Raw genomic sequence first — 20,726 nt, 5'->3', positions numbered from 1 at the left:
CTCCAGCTTCCATTCATTTCTGACCCTTTTAAACAGAGGAACATTTCCATCCAACAAGGATCTTCATCAGGCAAAATCATTACATTGGCTGGCAGTATGTGGATCTTCAGCCTGCACACTATTATACAGTGCAATTACACATTCAAATCTAGCCCTGCCTTTCTATTTCATTTGGTTTTTATAGATCTAAATGTAGTTTTTTTATAAACAGACATTTCAGGTGTGTTCACCATTTTCATTTTTAAATAAGCATGTCAGATTGTTCAGCTTCTTTAAAATCTTTTGGAGCTGTTGTTACTGTGTGTCTAACCATGTGCCATGTGCCATGACTCCTGATAAAAAAATACTACAGCCAACAGAAGTCCTGGTTCAAACTACTGAACTATGACAAGGAGGAGAAAAAGAGAGAATTTTTCTTGAATAGCAGCTGACATGGCACACTCTGGATAAAGCTAAATGTTATGTTATGTTACTTTGTACAGCAGCAGTCTCATGATGCCAAGAGGCTTGTGTGTTGAGGTGAAAAACTGAGGCCACCACAGAAGAAGAGTATTCTGAATAGGGGGTGTAAATAATTCAGCGCCATGTTGATGCATCAGGGATGTTGCTGAGTGTTTACCTGCTCTGTGACGCTCATCCTCCTGTTGGGATCGATGTCTCTGCCCTCCAGCTTGGCTTTTACTCTCTTCCACACACTGACAGCGTACGAGTTCCTCTCCTGGACAGCTGTAACACAGCCAGCAGCAGCTTCAAAGCAGTGCGGAGGGATTGTACCACAGATCCAACCCCCAGCCATCTTTAACCTTACCATTCTGACTTGTGTCAGCATATTAACTGCTAGAAAACGTCCAATCCAAGTGCAACATTACTATTAAAATGTATGTTTAGCATACGTTAAGGTGTTTTTAAAATGTATATCATTTTAAGGTACATGCTGAGGGTTACATACATGTGACAAGGTACTGCTTTATAGTGTTTGTTACATTGCATATGTTTAGTAGGAGGGGTCATTGTGCGGTGGGTGCAGTGTGGTACCTCGTCCTGTTTTGGGGTCTCGTACAGCCCTCTTGGGGCTGGGGTTGAGGCCTTTGTTCATCAGCAGTGTGCTGGGTGGGGTGTCCGTGGGGGTTCCCAGGTTACGTGGCAGAGCCTTGCGTGCATTCTGGGACATTGAGTCCGGTTGGGTCTTCACCCCACTGCATCTAACAGCTAAAGTCAAACAACATTCAGCATGGTTGGAAAAGAAAGCAGATGAATTGCATCTCCTCTATCTATATCTTATTATTAAAATATGTATTTATTTTATGTATGCTCTGTGCACTTGAAAGGTGGCTTGTTCGTGTCCTCTATGGTAGAGAACAGCAGCTGTGGTCAGCTTGAAATAGTTCCAGGAGCTAAATTAAGAACTCAAAGTGCCTTTTGTGTTTCACCTGAGGAAGCATGTGAAGCAGAGGCTGAAAACTCCAGAACACGTCTCCACATCAGACAACTACTGAGTGTTTGATGGTTATTTATTTCTGCTTTAGAGTGTAACCACCATGAAACAAACAAACAAAATTTTGGGTCTCCAATTCAATCCCTTCGCTCTCTTTACTGCCGTTCCCCCTTTCTCTTTATCTCTGTCTTTTTAAAGTGGTTGTAACTTTGTTTTTATTGTTAATAAACATCCCTCCCTCATCCTACATGTAATATTCATTCTAGTGGCACTCAGTGCTTACTGTGTGAATGAAACTGTATACAAGTTCTGTGTTTGACCAAGAGTTCCTTGATCATCAGGAAGCAGTTCCCTGGGACTTTTTTGGACAGCTGGAACCATGATTTATTTCCTGGCTCCTCTGGTTTTCACAATAGAGAACTGTCAAATGACTCCTGCAGTATAAACCATTTCTCCAGTGGTTTTAGATGTTTCTATGGATGTTCTAAGCTAAAGAGGAAGCTACAGTCTCTTTACAGCTACCTTTCAAGAGCACAGTGGCGAGGGGTTATACTGCGTATTCCTGGAAGACCATACCTGCTGCAAAGCTCGTCTGTGCTGTAGAAACAGGGCTGGCACATTCACTGTCTCTGTCTGTCACCAGTGGGGAGGCAAAGCCCACCAGGCCATTATACACACTGTAGTGACACACACACACACACACACATATGCAGAGGATTAATACATGATTTCAATAGAGACATTGAGAGTATAATTGTATATGAGTGTGAATACCTCTGGCTCTGGGAGTGCAGCTCTTTCAGGGTAGCAGGGATCTCCTCCAGCAGTTCAAGCTGTTCCTGGTTGCGATGCTGCCCGCTGGCCTGGACCACAGTGAATAAGACCAGCTGGATGTTGTCCTGCCACGCCTTGTACTCCAACAGGAAGTGACGCACGCTGCCCTCATATGCCACCTCTTCACCGTCTGCCAATGCTGCCTCCTCATCCTGTATGCAGGACAAACACAGAGGACGACTGCTGGCTTGAAACAGACTCGTGGAACTTTACAGCACAAAAACTAAAGGCATGTACTGAAACACACTTGTCTGAGCGCTGAAGCCAACCACAATGTTTTTGGTGTCCACAGCAGCACTTCACATTTTGCACACCTCAAGGTGTTAAAGATCTTAGATCTTTTAGAAATGTTTTGAAAATGTATAAAAACAAATCATGTACAAGCGTACCTTGGCCATAGCTCTCAGCAGGTGCTTGACGTCAGCCAGTTGGCGGTTATGGTTGGACAGAATGGTCTTAATGGAGTCCACCAGGAGCTGCAGTGTCTCTCCGCACGACTCCAGCTGCTGCTCCCGCTCCTCCTGAGTCCTCCGCTCGACGCTAAGCTCCTCCTCCAGCTGCCTCTGGGCACAGCTCAGCCAATCAGGGCTGCCTATGGGCAGGTCCAACACTGGACTCTGTGGTGATCAACAAAGAGCTTAAAAATAAAGCCTGATGGGGAAATCTGGTGTTAATGTGCTCATGTATGCTTTTAATCTCTCTTGATGTTTGTGCTTTGTCCTTAGAAGCATCTCTGTGATTAACCATCTAATTAGAACTAAAATGTTATTCCTATATAAACGTCTTAAAGAACTTCTAATACTGTTGCCAAGAAGTAACAGGTCATATTTTTTGGAAAAGGAGCATAGACTGTGTAGAGGTCAGCGGTCACACCCACCAGTCTGTGCAGTAGCTGGAGCTCCAGTGGAGACACCGTGCTACTAAACTGGGCAGCATATGAACAGGTCTGCTGGCAGCGCTTCAGCAGCTCAAACAGTGCTGCATCCATGTTGAGAGCCTCGGGGGATCGGGTCCGAAGGCCTTCGAAGTTTAGGATGGTGGAGCACAAAAAGGTGACCTGGAAACAGAGAGTCATCAGTCATCTATCAAGTGCTCAGGCTGGTAAGAAAAGAGTCCAGTCTTTCTCACGCTTTAACAAATGAGTGGTTGATCATGGAGCGTGGCGGTGGCATTACCTGGCTGGTGCGCTGGTTCTCTCTGGCCACCATGGCCCGTCTCTCCCTGATGGTCATCTCAAAGTCCTGCAGGACGGGGGCCAGCGCTGGGTTGGCCCCACCGGCCCACTTCAGACGCTGCTCGATGCTCGCCTCCAGTGATGCCAGCTTCTCCTGAGGACATCAGCAGTCAAACAACACAGAATATGGACATTTGTTTGAAGATTTCATTTGCAGTTTTTAAGTCAAATCACAACCACTTTTATGCAAACTAAATGAATACAAAAATAAAAGGATTCGGTTTTCTCCATCAACATTTTGGTGACAGTGAGGTGAAAGTGTCAAACAGCATGATATAACCTGGGTTCCAACATTCTCCATCTTTAAATTGTCTTAAAAATTGAAGTATTTAAGCTCTCAGTATTGGCTCTATGCTAAATTGCGTCAAATGAAGGGATTGATGGACACTGCTGACAGGCAGCGACACATCTCATCATGGATTAATCATAAGATGGTATTGGGGGGGTGTGTGACACTGACCTGAATGGTGACAATAGCTCCCTCATCCTGACTCAGCTTGTAGAGCTTCTTCTTCATGTTGCTGAGGATGACAGAGCGAGGAGGAATGCTGACACTTAAAGGCTGATTATTGGGGCCCAGAACATCCTCATGCTGCCACTGGAGGATGGACACACACAAAAACACATGGTGTTATACCTGGAGGAACATTCATTCTCTAGTCCCTACCCTCTATTACAGGCCTGACCTCTATACTAACCACACTTGTCATGTAATATTTAGCATCAATATGATGCTGCTGACACACAAAATAAACAGATGAATAAAATCCTTAGCCTTTAAGTCATATACTCAATAGGCAGACTTCAGTCCACATCCTGACTGAATAATTCATAAAATATATGGTTATCTGTCTGCTGAAGTTGAAGATTCACTACTTCTTTCTTTCATCAGACCAGCAGTGTAAACATGATAAATCTATGATGAATCTGCATTTCCTCTCTCATGTTCCAAATGATTCATATTTTTCCACACAAGCCACATTTTGCATGGTCTTCTCAAAGTTATGGTATTGATTGTCAAGGCGAGCTTGCAGTGGAGAATGGATGTCACCCCATGAGCTTACTGATGTGGCCTACTACATCTGTGATCATCATACCTGACTGATCGTATGTCTGCTCTTAAGCATGATTTCAATAATATGCAGGTCATGTTTAAAACTTTTATTCACGGTGTTAAGAATTTTCGGTGACTTCTCCGAAACCTCTCGTGATTTCACATTTTTCTAAAACTTTTCCAGGCCTGGACAACAACATTTTAAAATTCCATTACTGTTCCAGGTTTTTATGACTGCATGAATCCTGATAAAAAAGTTTTTTGTGGTTGCTGCTTATCTACAGTATTATTTGAAGCACAAATTTTGTATGGTGTGAGAATAGAAATTCCACCAATGCTGGTGTGCATGACAGCACAGTTTTTCGAGCAATCAAATTTTTCAATTCAATTGCTTTGAATATCATCTCATTTTTTTGAGTAGGATATGAACACAGCGTCTCAGGCTCCTGTGTGTACCTGGAACATGGCGATGTGCAGCTGACTCCTCTGCAGGCTGGCCTTAACCGCCTCCAGGCTGCCATCCAACCTCCTCAGCAGGTCCACTTTCTTCCAGGCCGTGTCGTAGGAGGAGGCCAGCACTGTGGCTCTGTTCAGCAGCAGCTGGGAGACCCGGCCTGATGCCAGGCTCTGCTCCACTGTCTTCTTACAAAGCTCATCCAGAGACACCTTCAGAGCCACGACAAGGCAACGGTTTAGAGTCAAGATAAGGTAGCAGTCAGATATTGAGTGAGAGGGGTGATTGTTTTGTACACTGAAAGAGTAAATGGTCTAATAATAAAAAGAAAAAGAATATTGGTTAGTTTATCATATTTTCAGTATGACTCAGGTACATTAGGTCTGGAGTGGGACTGCAGTAGATTGTTTCCTTTGTTTCACTGATCCACATGTTCTAATCTCTGTCAGTTGGGAAATTGAATGAGCACACAGAGGTCCTTTAGGTAATATTATGGCACCATTCTCAATCCAACTGAGCAGGAATCATCAGGTTTCAAGAATAATACAGCTGAGTAAAGCCAATGAGGATTGAATTCACAACTAAATTAAACAAAAACAAAAAAAACAAAGCTGTTTGTCTGACTTCACAGCTGTCTGTGATGTCACATTAATTAAATAACATTTGAAAAATGATGAACTACACAGCACCATTCTTCATGTTACAAACTGATTTACAGTACAAAATAAAAATATGTGGGATTAAACTAAATATGTCCATATCCTCTGTGGAATTCATAATCACAAGATGTGAAATTAAAACACTGTCATTTCTTACACACACACAAAATTGTTGTACCTTGCTCTCTGCACCAAAGTCTTTGGCCTCCACCTGAGCAACAATGTCCAGGCCGAGGGCAGACAGGGTGCTGCAGAGGGCCAGACCGAGGGCTTGGCTGGGCAGACCCATGAGCATCTGCCGAACAAACTCAGCTGTGAAGGCCTTAATGGGGCGGGTCATCTGTTCCTCACTGACCACTGCCACACCTGACCCTGTCGCACTGGGCCGCCGGTACAGTGGCTTCCCCAGACCAACTGGTCCATTGGAAGGTAGCAGGTCCTCAGCTGGGGGACAAGTACCTGGACACACAAGGTTTGTCACACTCGTCAGACAGCTGGCTGGAAATGATCAGAGAACTTGCAACACTGATGATAATGGACCATTAATATGACAGAAATGTAGTTTCTTAAAACAATCAAGCTCAGATATAACTGACCAGGTGGTGAAGAGCTCTTACCAGACAGAGTCTGAGCAAAGGAGGCACACAGTCTGAAGAAATCCCTGATGGTTTGCAGTCTCTTCAGGAAGAAGACCTCTTCCATCAGCTGCCGCTGAGTTAGGCTGTCAAAGAAGTGGAGCTGTGCAGCCCGAGCCTCCCTGAGAACATCCACCTTCCTCCAGGCTGACGGCACCTCCAGTGAACTCAGCTGAGGACAATGAGGAGTAGAGGAACTTTTATTCAGCAAGGATGACTGGTGGCTCAAGGAAAAATGGATCAATGTGAAACCAGTCAGTGTTTACCACCAGGCGAGCCTACTGTCTCCACTCATGCTAGAGGTCTGCCCTGCACCTGCAGTAGTTTTTGCCACACCTGCCCACTCCCACAATCCACTGTACCAAGCCCAGCTGCAGGCCCACAATCTGTACTCTGTCCAAAGTCAGTGAAAAGCTCTACAGTATGATGTATGATATTAAAGGCTTTTTGAGTGTGACAAACACTGGCTTTAAAATGGTAATGTGATGCATGTGTGTGGTGTGAGGGTCTATGGCGACATGCAGGCTGACTGGCCTCATGCAGACTTGTGGTTTTTACTTAGAATGAGGGCTTACATAAGTCAGAAGTCATTTACAGCCCATTATTACGTTTATTGCATCTGAAGGAAGATCGGGTGCTACCTTTTCAGTGAGCTGCCCAAAGGCAGTCTCTAGTTGGGTGAACATGCCATCAAAGGCCACCAGCAGCATTTGACCCGCAGACATCTTTGGTGTGTCCTGGCCTGGTCTATCCATGCTGCGAGGCTGGATCAGCTCAGAGTACTGAGCACGCAGCATCCTGACCACACAAACACACAAAGTCTTTCATACATCAAATATGCTTTAGGTTTTCAGTATTTTTTAGTTTGCAATCAATTAAAGCCAATGCTGTGTGTGATCAAATTCATGAGTAGAATTCAACACCTACCTGGTGATGTCCATGCAGTGATTGTGTCCATCATGGTCCAGACTTGTGGTGGCCTGCAGACTGTCAGCTAAACCCTGCAAGCCAAGACCATCAGAGCTCTGCTCCACCAGCTGCTCCAGCTCTGCCAACATAGACTCTAGGGTGGGCTCTCCTTTTACCATACAGCGCAAGGCCTCGGGAAAGATGATCTGACGGAAGTTGGTGTTCAGTTCCTACAGTGATGAAAGAGATACATTAGTGTCAGAAATTCTTTTATCTTTTTTCCACTGCTGCTGTGACCACAACATCTACACACACATAAAAATAAAACCATTCTCTGAAATCATACAAAGATTCTCACTTTCATTTACAGAATTGACTGCTTTGACTTGTAACTGGTTTATTTTACGCCGGGATCCTACAGGGCATGTGTGCGGCACATTCCAGCTACAAAGCGGTTTCGCTCCGTCCTCTGCATGGCGCCCTTTCCCACCAGGAGCGTGTCAGAAGCAGAGCGTCTTGACTGCGGGGAAGTAATCCACCTTTTAAGTTGCACTCCTACTACGGTAATTACTGCAGCCTTGTCAAAGCTGATAAAGTGCCTTAAGGCTACCATAATTACTGCAGTAGCAGGGCAACTAAACTGTCAGCTTTCATTAATTTGGTCATTTTCCTTGGTTTTTGTGCTTCTGCTATGGTTAAGCAGGCTACTTAGTTAAATGGTTTTTCTTTATTCGTCTGTTTTAATTGCGTTTATTGTTGATATATGATCGGGACTCTGCATGGGGTGTTTTAATGTGAAAATTGACCAGATGCTCAATGTTGTTTCTGTGTCTGACTTCCTGGCCAGCACGATATGCTCTGTGCTGGTTGACGTGGCCTCCGTCAAAAATAGGTGAGGCACCAAGCGGAGAGCCGCTTCTGGGATGCTTCTGAAACGCACCGTGGTGCGCCCGGTAGGATCACAAGCATTGACTAGAGTGGCCGTGATCAGCTGCGGTGGCCACATTGGAGCTGGAATGTGGCGCCCAGTGGGGTCCCGCCATTACTGCGTCTTGGGGGCGCACCTACCTGCAAGCAGGTGTACACAGCGTTGGCCAGGTACACAGCCTGGGTGGTAGCTGAGGGTGCTGGCAGCTCCAGATCATGGGACAGGAGTGGGCAGCGTTGTAGCAGCGTTGTCAGGGAACTGACGTTTCCAATCATACTGCAAAGCTCCTCCAGGAACCACGCCCCATCCCGAGACGTCAGGTCTACCAGCTGCTCTCCAGCACTGGCCGCCGCCCCCTCCATCACCAGGTTCCGCCTGGACACAAAAAACACAACCAGTGACTTCGTTATGTTCACATGCGACAATGTAGATACGTATGGATATCTTATTACTATCTCTATTTCTATCAGTCTGAATGGACAAAGATCTGTGTTGTACCTGCAGAGTGAGCAGAGGGCAGAGGTGATGATTCCAGCTAGGCTGAGGGAGCCTGGCTCTCCGTTCTCCCGCAAGAACACTGCAATGCAGTGTTCAATTTCCTGCAACTGCTCCTCACAGGCTGCTGCAGTTGTGCCCTCAGCCTTCAGTCGCTCTGCTTGGTGCATCACACGTTCATTGGTGTCAGCCACTTGGTGCTGCAAAGTCAACTCCACACTGGACAGGAACTGGCAGGAGGCTGCAGGAGGCTGGGGGGCAAACAGCACCTCATATCTGTGGAGGGAGGGGGAAACAAAGCTCAACTGTGGCCATAAAAAGTTACAGGATAGTGTAACAACGTAACAAACATGGCAACCTTGATAGAAATGTTAACCCACATATGATAACTGGTCCGTGGATTATCCTGCATAATTAGGATGAAGCGACCTTTTAACAATGCCGAGGAGGAATATCTGTAACCTTATATAACATAAATATCTGTGATCTTAGTAACAGCTACAGACAATAGCCTTTCACCCATGACAGGCTATGGAGAACACTATCGATCATCTAAAAATAAAGCACACCGTCTGGCCAATCAGAAATTCTTCATGGCAATGGTTTAATGAGTGATTATATGTACAATACAAAGAAAGTAAAGCATTCCTTACTGTCTGTAGATGTGCTGGCAGTGCTCCACTGTCATGTCTCTCAGCAGTTCCTCCAACCAGGCCTTCCACTGGTGTGCCCGATGGCGCAGCAGGGTGGCCCGTGGGTACAGCAAAGCCACTGTGGCATAGCTGTGCAACTGCTCCAGGCAACCACGAAGGGCCCCACGGCGCTGCTGCAGTAGGGAGCTCACCTCTGCCTCTAGGCTCTCGCACTGGCTGATCAGGTGGGCCTGGCCCGCGTTCTGTAGGAAGGCTGTAGCTGGCACATAACTGGGAGGACCTGGACAGGGTGGAAAACAAAGAACAACATATAACACAGTCCAAGGAAACTAAAATAAATGCTCCATGTGGCATTTTAACAATATATCACTACCACACTAATTTATAGGCATTAACTCAGAAAAACTGAAAAATTAGCTGCCTTTCCATCACACTCTACACTACATGCTGGCAGCTTGATCTTGGAGGGAATATGCTTGATTGTTTTTCTGGCAGAAAACAGGACTAAAATGTATCTTTAACCTAACCTAAATAACCAGAATAAAGACTCCATGGTAAAAAGCATATTAAATACATCATATCTAGAAACTTTGCTTATGAATTGGGGACAGTATTTTTCATAAAACCCTATTTTTGATTTTTAACCATTTCATTCATTCATCCTGCCTGTGTAATTTTCAGTGGGACTAACCAAGATCTATGGGGCTGCTGATGTCCTGCAGTAGACTGGCCAGCTGGGTGGCCTCCAAGTTGGAGAATGCTGCCTGGTACTGGGAGATCCACTGGTCCAGGTCGGCCAGCTTGCTCTGAATAGCCTCCTGCACAGTCCGCTGCCGCGACTGCAGCTGGGTATGTTCAGAGTACCTGTGAAAAGGGAAGAATAAGCTTTCAGAATATTTGTCCACTTCTGCTGGATTAGTGACTATCTCAAGTGACATTAAAATACACTTGTGTAGCGCAGTGACATTAATATGATAATATATTCATAGTTTCTATTTCATGGTGACTCATGGGCATTGTGCTGTCTCTGACCTTTGTTCCAGGGTGAGGATGAGGTGGTCCGGGTGGTTCTCTGCCCCCTCCAGGAAGGCCATCTCCTCCTGCAGCTTGGCTTGTAGCTTCTCCCCCTGGCAAAGCAGATCCTGCAGGACCAGGTACTCCTCCATGGCCTCTTCCACTTGTGGCAGCACTGCCAGCATTTCTTCACGATTCTTAAACCAGTTCACCTGTACACACAGTCCACATCACATTCAGAATCCTCAAATGCCTAGTTTCTGGATCATCTGTGTGCAGCACTTAATGCATCTTGGGTTTCCTGATGTTAAAGTAGTTGAAAGTTTCATTTGCCAGGCTTTAATCATAAGCTTCCCTAACCTGGACCCAGCAGTCTACCTCCCTGCTGTCTTCTTTCCTCCACTAATGCTGTTTAAATAAAAAGGGGGCATCCGTTGTAGTCTCCTGATTTTAATCAAACTGAAACCTCTGATTATCATTTAGACCATTAAAGGAAACTAAGTCTCTGAAACATGTTCACAACAAGATTAGATGTTGAAAACCTCAGCATGGAACGTCCATCACAGCAGAGCTGAACAACACTGGCTGATAGTCTTTTTTTACTAACAGACTGTTAGTATGATTTTTATCTGACCCTATGTACTTCACTGATTTTGGGTGTTGGACATGTGACATAAACATTTCAGAGTCTGCATGTCACCTTAGGTAATATGGTATGGCCCTTAGGGGGGACCTTAGAAATACAAACAATGGATCCATGGTCAAGTTTGGAACTGTTCCAGATGTGGGTATGTTGTGACACATAATATGTTGTGAGCTAGCTGTCAATTACTTGATGGATGGCTCCAAACTGACCAAGTGCCCATGGAAAACCTATGTTATTCATGTGATAAGATACAGATGTGTAACCCCATATAAGCTATGCACCGACAGTGGTACGTTGCCCAGACCATCTTTGTACATGGAATGGACCCGATGGCCATCGTCTAATAAACGTCTTCAAAATAAGAACTTCGTCAGCTCTTCCTTTGAACGATATCATCACACATCCTTCCTTTCACAGACTGACATGTGCCCACATGTAGCAGTCTACTTCTGTCTTGACCTCACCTTAATCTCAGCCACCCTGGAGGAGAAGAGAGAGCGTGTGATGTCTCTCTCCATCTCCCTCTTGCTCTGCTTGCTGTCAGCCTGTTGGCCTCCTCCTCCATACACTGCACCGGCAAAGCCCACCTCCCCCCCAGCAGTCCAGTCTACCAGGGGATCATAGACGAAGGCCTCCAGCAGGGTCAGTAGGGTTTCTCTGCCGCGACGCATCATCTGAACCACCTGAAATGACACATTTGACGTCAGCGTTTATTCATCAGCATAGCAACTATCCACAAGACACAGTAAACATTTTTATTGGAGATAAAGACTGGGTTCTGCACACTAGTGGCTTAAAGTTTAGGTGTACAAATGGTTTTACAATCCAGTCATCAGACCCCCTAATAATAATAATAATAATAATAGACCAATCCATAAGTGAAGAATTTTAGCATTATTGGCTTCAAACTGTGATAACGTTCTCTTAATTTTTCTCAAGCAAATTTCTCCAAATACTGGAAGTCCTGATTTAAACTATGAAGCGGATAACTTTAAATTATTAATCTGAAAGGAATGACAGTTAAACTAGAGAGTGTTCCTCCTGAAATTGTGGCATGATCAGGTGATTGTTTTACTAGAGAAGACAGTGGAGCGCTGCTTCACTCAGTGTTATCAGAGTGAAGTGTCTTTCCTAACAAATAATCTTTGGCTTGTATTGTGGAGAGCACACAAACACAGAATTAATGTTAATTAGTGACAGGTAGCTGAGATGATCTGCCATCAGGATGTTTGGTTATATATAAAGACGTTAGCTTTAAGCTAGCACAAACCCTCTGTGTGAGTATTTGTGTTCAGCTCAGCCTCTGACTGAACTCAGAACTCATCAGAAACTGCAGTTCTGTTATTTCTCTCCAGTCTCTCTCTTGTTCCCTCTCAACTCTGTCCGTTTACAAAGCAGTTTCATAAAGCCCTAGGATAAGTGCAAATTTTTCACTAAAGCTGAAACATTTTCAACTTTTCAACATTGTTGCGCCAATTTGAGCCATTGCAATCGAATACGCATCTTCCATTTACTGTGTCCCATCACATCATCCCTATTCGCTTGTCACTGAGGGACAGGGTGAAGACCCATTGAAGGTGCCGTCATATTAAGTTTGCCTCCATTCATTTTCTATGGCACACGAGTGAATCACTCACACGCACACTAATTTTCTCTTGCACTGTAGAGCCCTGCAATAATACTCCCCAACACCTGGAAACACACTTTGATGCGCAACATCAACGGAGTTACCCTTGAAACATATATGGGAATGTTCAGCGTGAATGACATGGGGTCCAGTAGAGTGAGATGGACCCAGCAGTGTGTGACATGACAGTAACCTGTTCACAGGACAGCCTGAAGATGCCCTCCACCCCAGTGACTCCCAGAGCGGTCTCGATGTTGTGGGTCATCCTGAACGGTACCTTCTCTGGCACTCGCAGGCTCTTTCCTACAGAAAGAAATGAAACGTTCTGGTTAAACTGATTCCACACTGTCGTGCAAACAGCTTGAAACTGTCACTCACACTGACTGTGGCAAATTAAGAAATTAAGTGATTTGGCTCCACAGCTTTACCTTTTTCAAAGCATACATTGTAGTCAATGTGCACCACCTCTCCAGTGGTCATGTCAATCAGAACATTGTCAAGATGACGGTCGCCAAGGCCAATGATGTATCCCACCATCGACATGACAGCAGTGGATCTGGCGTAGGACTGCAGAGTAACAGAAAGGAATATGAACCAAACAGAACGTTGATAATGGTGAAAAAAAAAAACGTGGTGCCACTGTTAGAAAACTACAACAACAACAACAGGATAAAGGTTAGAGAGAACACCAGTCACATGGTTTGAAAAACAGTTAAAAAAAAAAAATGTTTTCGTGACAAATGTCATTTTAAAAATGGTAATAACCATGGTTACCTGAGTCACCCTCCACCACTCGCTGGGTGTGGTGCAGGAACACCACAGCTCCTTGGCCAGCAGGTTGGAGGGGGTAGCCTCCATTAACTCTTTCAGCACCTCCTTCATGACTCCGAGAGGCCAGTCTCGTCTCGTCATGTCTAGGCTGAGCCCCACTGCCTTCAGAGCAGGCCCGATGCGGCTGTAGTAGAGTTCACTGGGGCGGGGTACTGGAGGCACTGGCTGCTGCTGGAATGAGTCTTGGGCCTGGTGAGGACAGAAATGTGTCAATTTAGCTCTGAGGAAAAACAATTACTCTTTGGGAACTTTTTGTGAATGAAACTCTCCCACAAACGGAGAGGAACAAGGAGCCTTATATGGACATTTTAGGGGCATTGATTATGCTAATGATCACATCTCACTAACAAGCACCTCCTCATGAACAGGTGACATTCATCAGACTGACAGTCGTGACTTACAACAAGTTTGGGCAGTTAAGACAGTTTGTAGAATCCCACTTGGAACACTTGTATGATCAAACCTCACAGAAAAAAGTAAGTTGAGCATGCATACGGCCTATTGATTGATTGATTGGTCAGAAAATGGCCTGGTGCTGTTTTGATGGGACAAATTCTTGCTGATCACATGATCCAGTGTATGTCTGCTAACTCATTTACAGTGTAGGATAGAACAGAAGAAAATGTTACCTTTTGAGCCTGCAGCACAGCCTCCCGCTGCTGCCAGCGCTTATAGAGGCCAAAGAGGGGCGTGGCTCCGTCCACCCACTGGATGAGCCCTGACCGGGTTCCCAGGGGGGTGACGGAGTAGTGGCGGGCGTGGAAGTGTGGCTGCTCCTGCTGGTTGATCTTAGTGAACATGGTGTTGACAATTGACAAGAACTGCATGATGCGCTCATCCAAGTGCAAATCCTCCAGACCTGAGAGAGACAAGATGTTAATCACTACTTCAGTATTACTGACACTCATGTGATTTAGTGTCAGTATTACTTTTTATTGAAACCACTCTATGCTTCCTGTGAAAACTGTTGACAGTCAGGTCTGTGGATTACCCAGAGTAACAGGAACACTTTTTGGAAAGAAGCGATGATGTTGAATTTTCAATGTCTAAAAAAAACCACAAACTAAATTCAATTGACCTCCGTTGAATGAGGGTGGAGGCAGAATTTTAATATCTCAAAATATTTCAAAACCTGAACAAATAAAACCAAAATTGTATGCATGGACAGATACCTACGGAGACAAGAAAAACTAAAACCATACTGAATTATGAAATCATACATGCATCGTGCATGATTTAGTTTTCTTTTCTCTGTGACACCTCCCAGGCTCTGTAGATATCAATAGAGGAGATTTAGAAAACATGCTTTTTTTTTCTTTAAAAAGGAAAACAAACTATTACGTACTTATTTTCATACTGTAGTTTCAGCCATTATTCTCTCTCATTCATTCACACAGTGTTTCTGCTAGACACAGTCTTACAACAGAGTGCAGTGTTTCCCTCAGGATGTTTTTCAGGGGGATGGTGGTTCGGGGACTGTATTTATGACAAAAATCCTCCCCCTCCAGCTTCAATTATAGTCCCCACAGTAACTGTTTACATCCTCTCATTTGTGATATGAGCAACAGTGAGAAGGCCCACTCCACTATTCTGTGTGAACCCCATACATACATATTTATTGTTCCATTCACTGTAATAGAGAACTTTAATCAGGGCAAGAAGATGATTTGGAGTGAAAATGCCTTTGCTAGATGTGTGTAACTGAAAAGGAGAACATAATTGAGCATTTTTTTCAACCTGTTTCATGTTGTCTTAACTCTGAACAATCTCTACCAGTAGCAGAAAACACAGGCAGGCCAGCCCAAACTGTTTTTTTTTTGTTGTCCTCATGTTGCATCTCCATGGCTTTTTGAGGAGGTGCACGTTAGCTATGCCTAGCTTCAGAGCCTATGCACATTGCTGAAGTAGATACGGGGTGTTAATGTGTACCTTTAAAAAGGTAAGGGTAGTTGTGTCCATCTGAGCCTAGGAAGAAGAGCTTCTTTGGCTTGGTCTTGGTGGGCAGGATGGTGATTGAGTTGCCTACGTTCTGTATGGTGACGGTGTCTGATGCCGACACCTCGCCTGGCAGGGCCATCTCTGTTGTAGACATCGATGCCAGACGAGGACTGATCTCATCCAAATGAAGCAGATAGCTGGCTCGCTTCTGAGCACGCTGCTGCAGGCTTATCATGATCTGACCAACACACACACACACAATTTGGGTCAAACTTTTCATTATGTACAATTTATAACCATTGTTTTAATGAGGTATAGAAATTATACACGTACACAACTATTAATAAGCCTGCATCCATGCAAATGAGTCTCTGAGTAACTGCTGTGATGATATGATGGTTACTGTCTGTGATCGAACACCGTTTGACTCGGTGTTCTGAAAAGCACCGTGAATCCTTGGTGCATACAAACACACCTGTTTGAAGGGAAGCCAGCTGCTGGCAGGGTTGGCAGGGTTGTGGGGATTTCTCAGTCGCTCCAGGGCAGAGTTGATGGCATCACCGTAGGTCTGCTGGAACCAGGTCTCGTGTGGTGTCTCTGCTGGAGCAGCTGTGATGCTGCAGACGTGATCCAAGGCGAAAACAACGGGACGCATCAGAGCGGAGTGCTTCTCACGCATTATGGCGATCTTTTCTTCCCTGCAGCACAACAGAGAGCGTAATGACTGAGAACTACTTACAGGGTTGATTTGCTGTTCAACACCTGTGGTTTAAAGATGCAAACAGAGTCAAAATGGAGATGAAATCAAAATGCACTGAGAGGCTGAAAAGAACAGAAACTATTGATGATTTAGCTTGTTAGCTTTTATCCAGGTCCTGTTAATGTATTTATCAGAACAGAAGACTTCTAGGTTAAACGAAGCTGTTGGGAAAGAGTAGGCCATTCTCACCTGCGCAGTGTATTGTTGTTCTGCACCCTCTTGACCTCGTCCTCCAGCTGTTGTATCCTACGCAGCACGTGCATGTGTTGCTGCTGTAACACGCCCAGCCACAGTTCATCCCACAGTAACGTCACCCTGCGTAGCTCACCCACCAGCTGCTGGACCTGTGGTCAGCACACAGGATTGATTAGCAGAGCTTCTTAAGAATACAGCATCTATCTGACTTACACAGAGGTGTACATATTCATCCTGATTAGACCTCTTCCCAGGACTGTGTGGGTGTGTACACATAGTGCTCGATTGACATCTTCCTCACTCTGTAAGTTTTAGCATTTCCAGACAACTTACACATTTATGTGGCCGGCTAGTAAAGACACATTTTTGGGTAGCATTTCCACTGCAAGACCTTGATCTTTCATTTCTTTGGGGAAGTTTAAGCTTGATTCTTAGTTATATTTGGGAACCGTCCTGTAATATGGGTCTTTTTCAGCTGCAGATAATATCCTAATAAACATTAACAAAAAAATGTAGTGCTGGTATTTTGCTCTGTCTGGTATTATGTGACATTTTTGACAGATACGGCTTCTGACAGGCTGTTTGCCAAAGCCTGCAGGAGACTAGTACAAATGGACCATGAAATAGCATAGAAGTCTGTGTGCAGCCTCCTACCTGAAGCACCATGGTAGGATTAGCTAAAGACAGCTTCTCCACAATCTTGCTGTAACAGTCCTGCATCATGGCTTGGTCTTGACTGGAGCAGGTTGCCAGCTCCTCTGGAGCTCCTCCTTGTCCGCTGCTGTCCGGCTGCTCGTCCTCATCTTCACCACCCAGACCATCTCCCTGCATGCTGCCCAAGAAGGTGGGCAGAGCTGACGGAAGTTTGTTCCCTGTCAACACATTTCATCATCAATTAACAGATCCACAATATTTATATTTTTACTAGTGTTAGCAATCATTTCTATTCATTAAGGCCAATAAGCTGATATTTTTTACTTCCTTACAATAAAATCTAATTGAGTTTTGACATCTGTTATACTGTTAATAGTAGCTAAACTAATCACCATCATTTCTGAGTGTCTAGTCGCAGTGAAGATAATGAGAATAAATTACTTCTAATCAAATGAATGAGAAATGAAGTAGACATGAGATGAGACGTGGCTAAGACTCTTAAAAGAGCTGCAGATAGCCAGGTCAACAGAAGAAAAGAATACCTGCATTCTGAGCCTCCCCTCCCAAGGAGAGTGAGCCCACAATGGCGGGGTAGAGGATGAGATGTGGGGAGTCCTGGGCCACTCGACAAAGCAGGCTGCATATGCTCTGTCGGATGTATGCCTCTGGATGGTTGAGACGGGAAAAGAGCTGGGGGATGATACCTGAGGAGAGCAGAGATGATCGTTAAGTAAAAGAGTTAGGTTTTGTTCAAAAAGACATCAGAAAGTTGAAAAAAAGAGTGAAAAACATCAGAGAGAGATTTCTCATATAGTGACCCTGCTGGCATGTACCTGTCTGACCAGCACTCCATTCAATCAAAGCAAAAGTTAACATCAATTTCATCTAGATTATTAAATACATCACCATAGGTAACACCCAAAAAAAGACCCATTGCATACATGACTGAGCAAGTTCAAATGAAAACTCTGAATCTAAACATATCCCTGTATTGCTGGTCACACAGGACCAGAAAAAAAAATCACTAAGAATAAAACAAACTGTAGGGACTCTGTTTGCATGTCAAAAATTCCTTTGTGGATGCTCATTTTGCATATGACACATGACATACCCCTCCAGGGTGCTGTCGGGGTGGAGGCTAAGCCCAGCTCAAGCCCCTCCCTCAGTTCACCGGCATGCTTCACCAGCAGACGGAGGAGACGCAGGGTTGCCATGACGATCACATCGTCATTGCTCTGTTTGCTGTTGTGATAGGACAGCAGGAGTTTTGGGTCATCCTCATCTATCGGGACCTAAAACACACAGCAGACACTTGGGATAAAAGGACTGAACAGAAGGCTGCCCTAACTCCCAGGCGTGGTTGTTCAGCAGTAACATACTTCTTCACACGTCATCAGCCCCTGTCAACCCTGCACAACATTGCTGCCTCCAAGTCTCACCTGTCCAGCATTGAGCTTGAGGAAGGTGAAATAGGCCTGGCAGGAGATCCGGTAGAGGCCGAAGATGCGGTCCACCACACGTCTCCAAACACGGATCAGACCATCTGTGACGGGCTGGCCCGCCTCCCCCAGCCAGGGGCATGAGGCAGTGAGCTGCCGCCAGATCACGTCCACCATGTCGTCCTCATCGTCTTCCTGCTGTAGAGCCATGTCCTCATCCTGGCACAACAGAAGGTACAAAACTTTTATTTTATATATGTATTTTATATAACATTACACTTCATATTTAGCCTTCTGGGAAAGCCAAGGACCATACCCACTGAGGCCCGTTTTCTACTTGTTTTCTAAAAGTAGAAAAGTTTTCCTACTTGCAACATTTGAGAGTCTGCCTCAGAACAGTAACCATTGTATTTAACCTTTATTTAACCATGAAAACAAGACAAGACTATCCTGGCAAAGATAGGCAGCAACAACGATGCAGTGTTTCGCCTGTAATAGTACAACAAGAACCCGGCCAGGCCAAAAAACAGTTTTTTAAATGCCAAAAATAACACCAAATATCCATTCATTCAGAAATCAATAGTGTATGGGAGCCTATGAGCAGCGCTGTTTCGAAACGCGAGTCAACGTCTGTGTCGTTGCCTAGGAGACTGCAGGTAGCATGGCTCCTTTTAAGGAGTAGGGCAGTACGTGAGCGAGTGAGTGGTTAAGCGAGAGAGCGAGTGTTAGAAAGGTGACAGTGAATGTGAGCAGTAAGGCCGTATTCAGACCAAATCAGGCAGTGCAGCGTTCAGCCACAGGATTGAGTGGAGGTGTGCGGGGGTGTGGGCATGTTTGTTTGTGCTCTGGAACGTAACCGCTGTGAAACAATCAGAAAATGACGTTTTTTTTATCTGATTCACCAGCATTCTCACTACCAGCGCTCCCTCCCTTCATTCACTCTCTAGCTCGCTCGACCACTGCTGCTCTCTCTCTCTCTCTCTCTCTCGTCTTTTTTACAGTACAGACTACAGTGTGTCAGTTAATAAATGCTGCAGCTTGGGGTTAGCTCTGAAGTTAGCAACAATCAGTTAGCCTAGCCTGACGATGCTAAACAGAGAAATGCTGGCTGCTAATCAAGCTCCCTGCAGAACACTGATTTCTCTGCCATGTATATGTGTAACCAGGTTTCTGATGAGCTTTTTACAAGTAAGCAGACAGAGAAAGCATGATGCTGAGCAGCTGGATGAAAGGAGAGATCATTACACGGAGTGAAGCGTCCTCATATCTAAAATAAAAGCATCCAAAGTCTGACTGAAACTAAAAAAAGTAGCCTGTAGATGTCTAAATAAGCCAGTTTCCACCACTGAACATTTAAGCGCTTGTTAAATTCAGACACATTTGTGGTGTGAGGAAGAGCTCCACTCTGCCTGTCTGTCTCTCACTGTGCTGTCCAGCTGCTCCAACACACCATGCACAGGATTTATAGCAAGACAAAACCAGAGCATCATTTTGAAACGGAATGCAGCACGATAATTGTTTTATCTCGATTATCTTGTTTTCATAATCATTGGAAGCCAAAACCGTAATTGAAAATAAAATGTGATTAACTGAGCAGCCCTAATGCTGAACACAAGTTTTGGTACTGGTGAGGCTGACATCCAGTACTGCAAACTTCAGTTCCTGGAAACTATGGCAAAGACACCAAAATCAGAACTAAGTTCCTCCAACTGACCCAAAAGTACAGTTCCTTCATTCCTAAAAGGTTCTTGAAAAAGTTCCTCCTGTTGAAAGGGGTAATTTGTGCTATGGAATATAAAAAAAAGTCTCACGTGACTGAAGAACACTGATGTGAGATCTGAGTGGACTCAAATGTTAAAATGCACCAAAAACACACTGAAAGACGAAGACTCGTCTGAGATGCATCGTATACAGGCATCTGTCAAGTGAGGATGTGTCGGCTAAAAGAGAGGCAGACTCTACCTGTATGCCAGTGGGTCGGCACATGGCCTGTCCCAGAATGCTGAAGATGGTGTCCTTGTCTTCTTCATTGGTTGTTGCTGGCAGCAGCTCCTCAATCTCCTTCTTTTCCCGAGGAAGAAGAGGCAATCCCTCCCCTTGGCTGGAGAGGAAAAAAGATTTTTAGAAGGCATACTCCTACTATATGCTGATGCCCTGGAAGTACAAAACAATATAATTCAGTCCAGTTCAACACCACAACTACAGCTTTAAAAGGTAATTATGAAGTTAAATCAACACTTCTCTGCCAACAAAAGAACATTATCAACTTTATAATAGTAGGATTCATCATAAATGTGAAACTCTAAACTGGTAACTATTCATGTATTCCACT

At 44.7% G+C, this 20,726-nt stretch overlaps 1 protein-coding gene across 1 annotated transcript in view; it reads right to left on the bottom strand.

Moving 5' to 3' along the window:
- smg1 (SMG1 nonsense mediated mRNA decay associated PI3K related kinase) overlaps window positions 1-20,726 on the bottom strand; it is a 57,205-nt gene that overhangs the window by 2,711 nt on the left and 33,768 nt on the right. The window contains exons 33-63 of the mRNA XM_042391735.1: window positions 20,357-20,495; window positions 18,395-18,613; window positions 18,067-18,247; window positions 17,498-17,659; window positions 16,956-17,173; window positions 16,296-16,450; window positions 15,822-16,044; window positions 15,338-15,584; window positions 14,038-14,267; window positions 13,352-13,597; window positions 13,006-13,144; window positions 12,771-12,880; window positions 11,415-11,633; window positions 10,323-10,516; window positions 9,982-10,154; window positions 9,291-9,570; window positions 8,641-8,913; window positions 8,283-8,517; window positions 7,233-7,444; window positions 6,947-7,103; window positions 6,288-6,477; window positions 5,849-6,129; window positions 5,014-5,223; window positions 3,964-4,101; window positions 3,445-3,597; window positions 3,147-3,326; window positions 2,659-2,886; window positions 2,210-2,421; window positions 2,012-2,112; window positions 1,036-1,209; window positions 620-726 (exon numbers count right to left, since the gene is read on the bottom strand). Coding sequence (XP_042247669.1) covers window positions 620-726; window positions 1,036-1,209; window positions 2,012-2,112; window positions 2,210-2,421; window positions 2,659-2,886; window positions 3,147-3,326; window positions 3,445-3,597; window positions 3,964-4,101; window positions 5,014-5,223; window positions 5,849-6,129; window positions 6,288-6,477; window positions 6,947-7,103; window positions 7,233-7,444; window positions 8,283-8,517; window positions 8,641-8,913; window positions 9,291-9,570; window positions 9,982-10,154; window positions 10,323-10,516; window positions 11,415-11,633; window positions 12,771-12,880; window positions 13,006-13,144; window positions 13,352-13,597; window positions 14,038-14,267; window positions 15,338-15,584; window positions 15,822-16,044; window positions 16,296-16,450; window positions 16,956-17,173; window positions 17,498-17,659; window positions 18,067-18,247; window positions 18,395-18,613; window positions 20,357-20,495 — 5,986 coding nt within the window. The remainder of the gene's footprint in view (window positions 1-619; window positions 727-1,035; window positions 1,210-2,011; window positions 2,113-2,209; window positions 2,422-2,658; window positions 2,887-3,146; window positions 3,327-3,444; window positions 3,598-3,963; window positions 4,102-5,013; window positions 5,224-5,848; window positions 6,130-6,287; window positions 6,478-6,946; window positions 7,104-7,232; window positions 7,445-8,282; window positions 8,518-8,640; window positions 8,914-9,290; window positions 9,571-9,981; window positions 10,155-10,322; window positions 10,517-11,414; window positions 11,634-12,770; window positions 12,881-13,005; window positions 13,145-13,351; window positions 13,598-14,037; window positions 14,268-15,337; window positions 15,585-15,821; window positions 16,045-16,295; window positions 16,451-16,955; window positions 17,174-17,497; window positions 17,660-18,066; window positions 18,248-18,394; window positions 18,614-20,356; window positions 20,496-20,726) is intronic.

Source organism: Thunnus maccoyii, chromosome 18, assembly GCF_910596095.1.
Source record: "Thunnus maccoyii chromosome 18, fThuMac1.1, whole genome shotgun sequence".
NCBI lineage: Eukaryota > Metazoa > Chordata > Actinopteri > Scombriformes > Scombridae > Thunnus > Thunnus maccoyii.
This window is presented reverse-complemented; position numbering and strand designations above follow the sequence as displayed.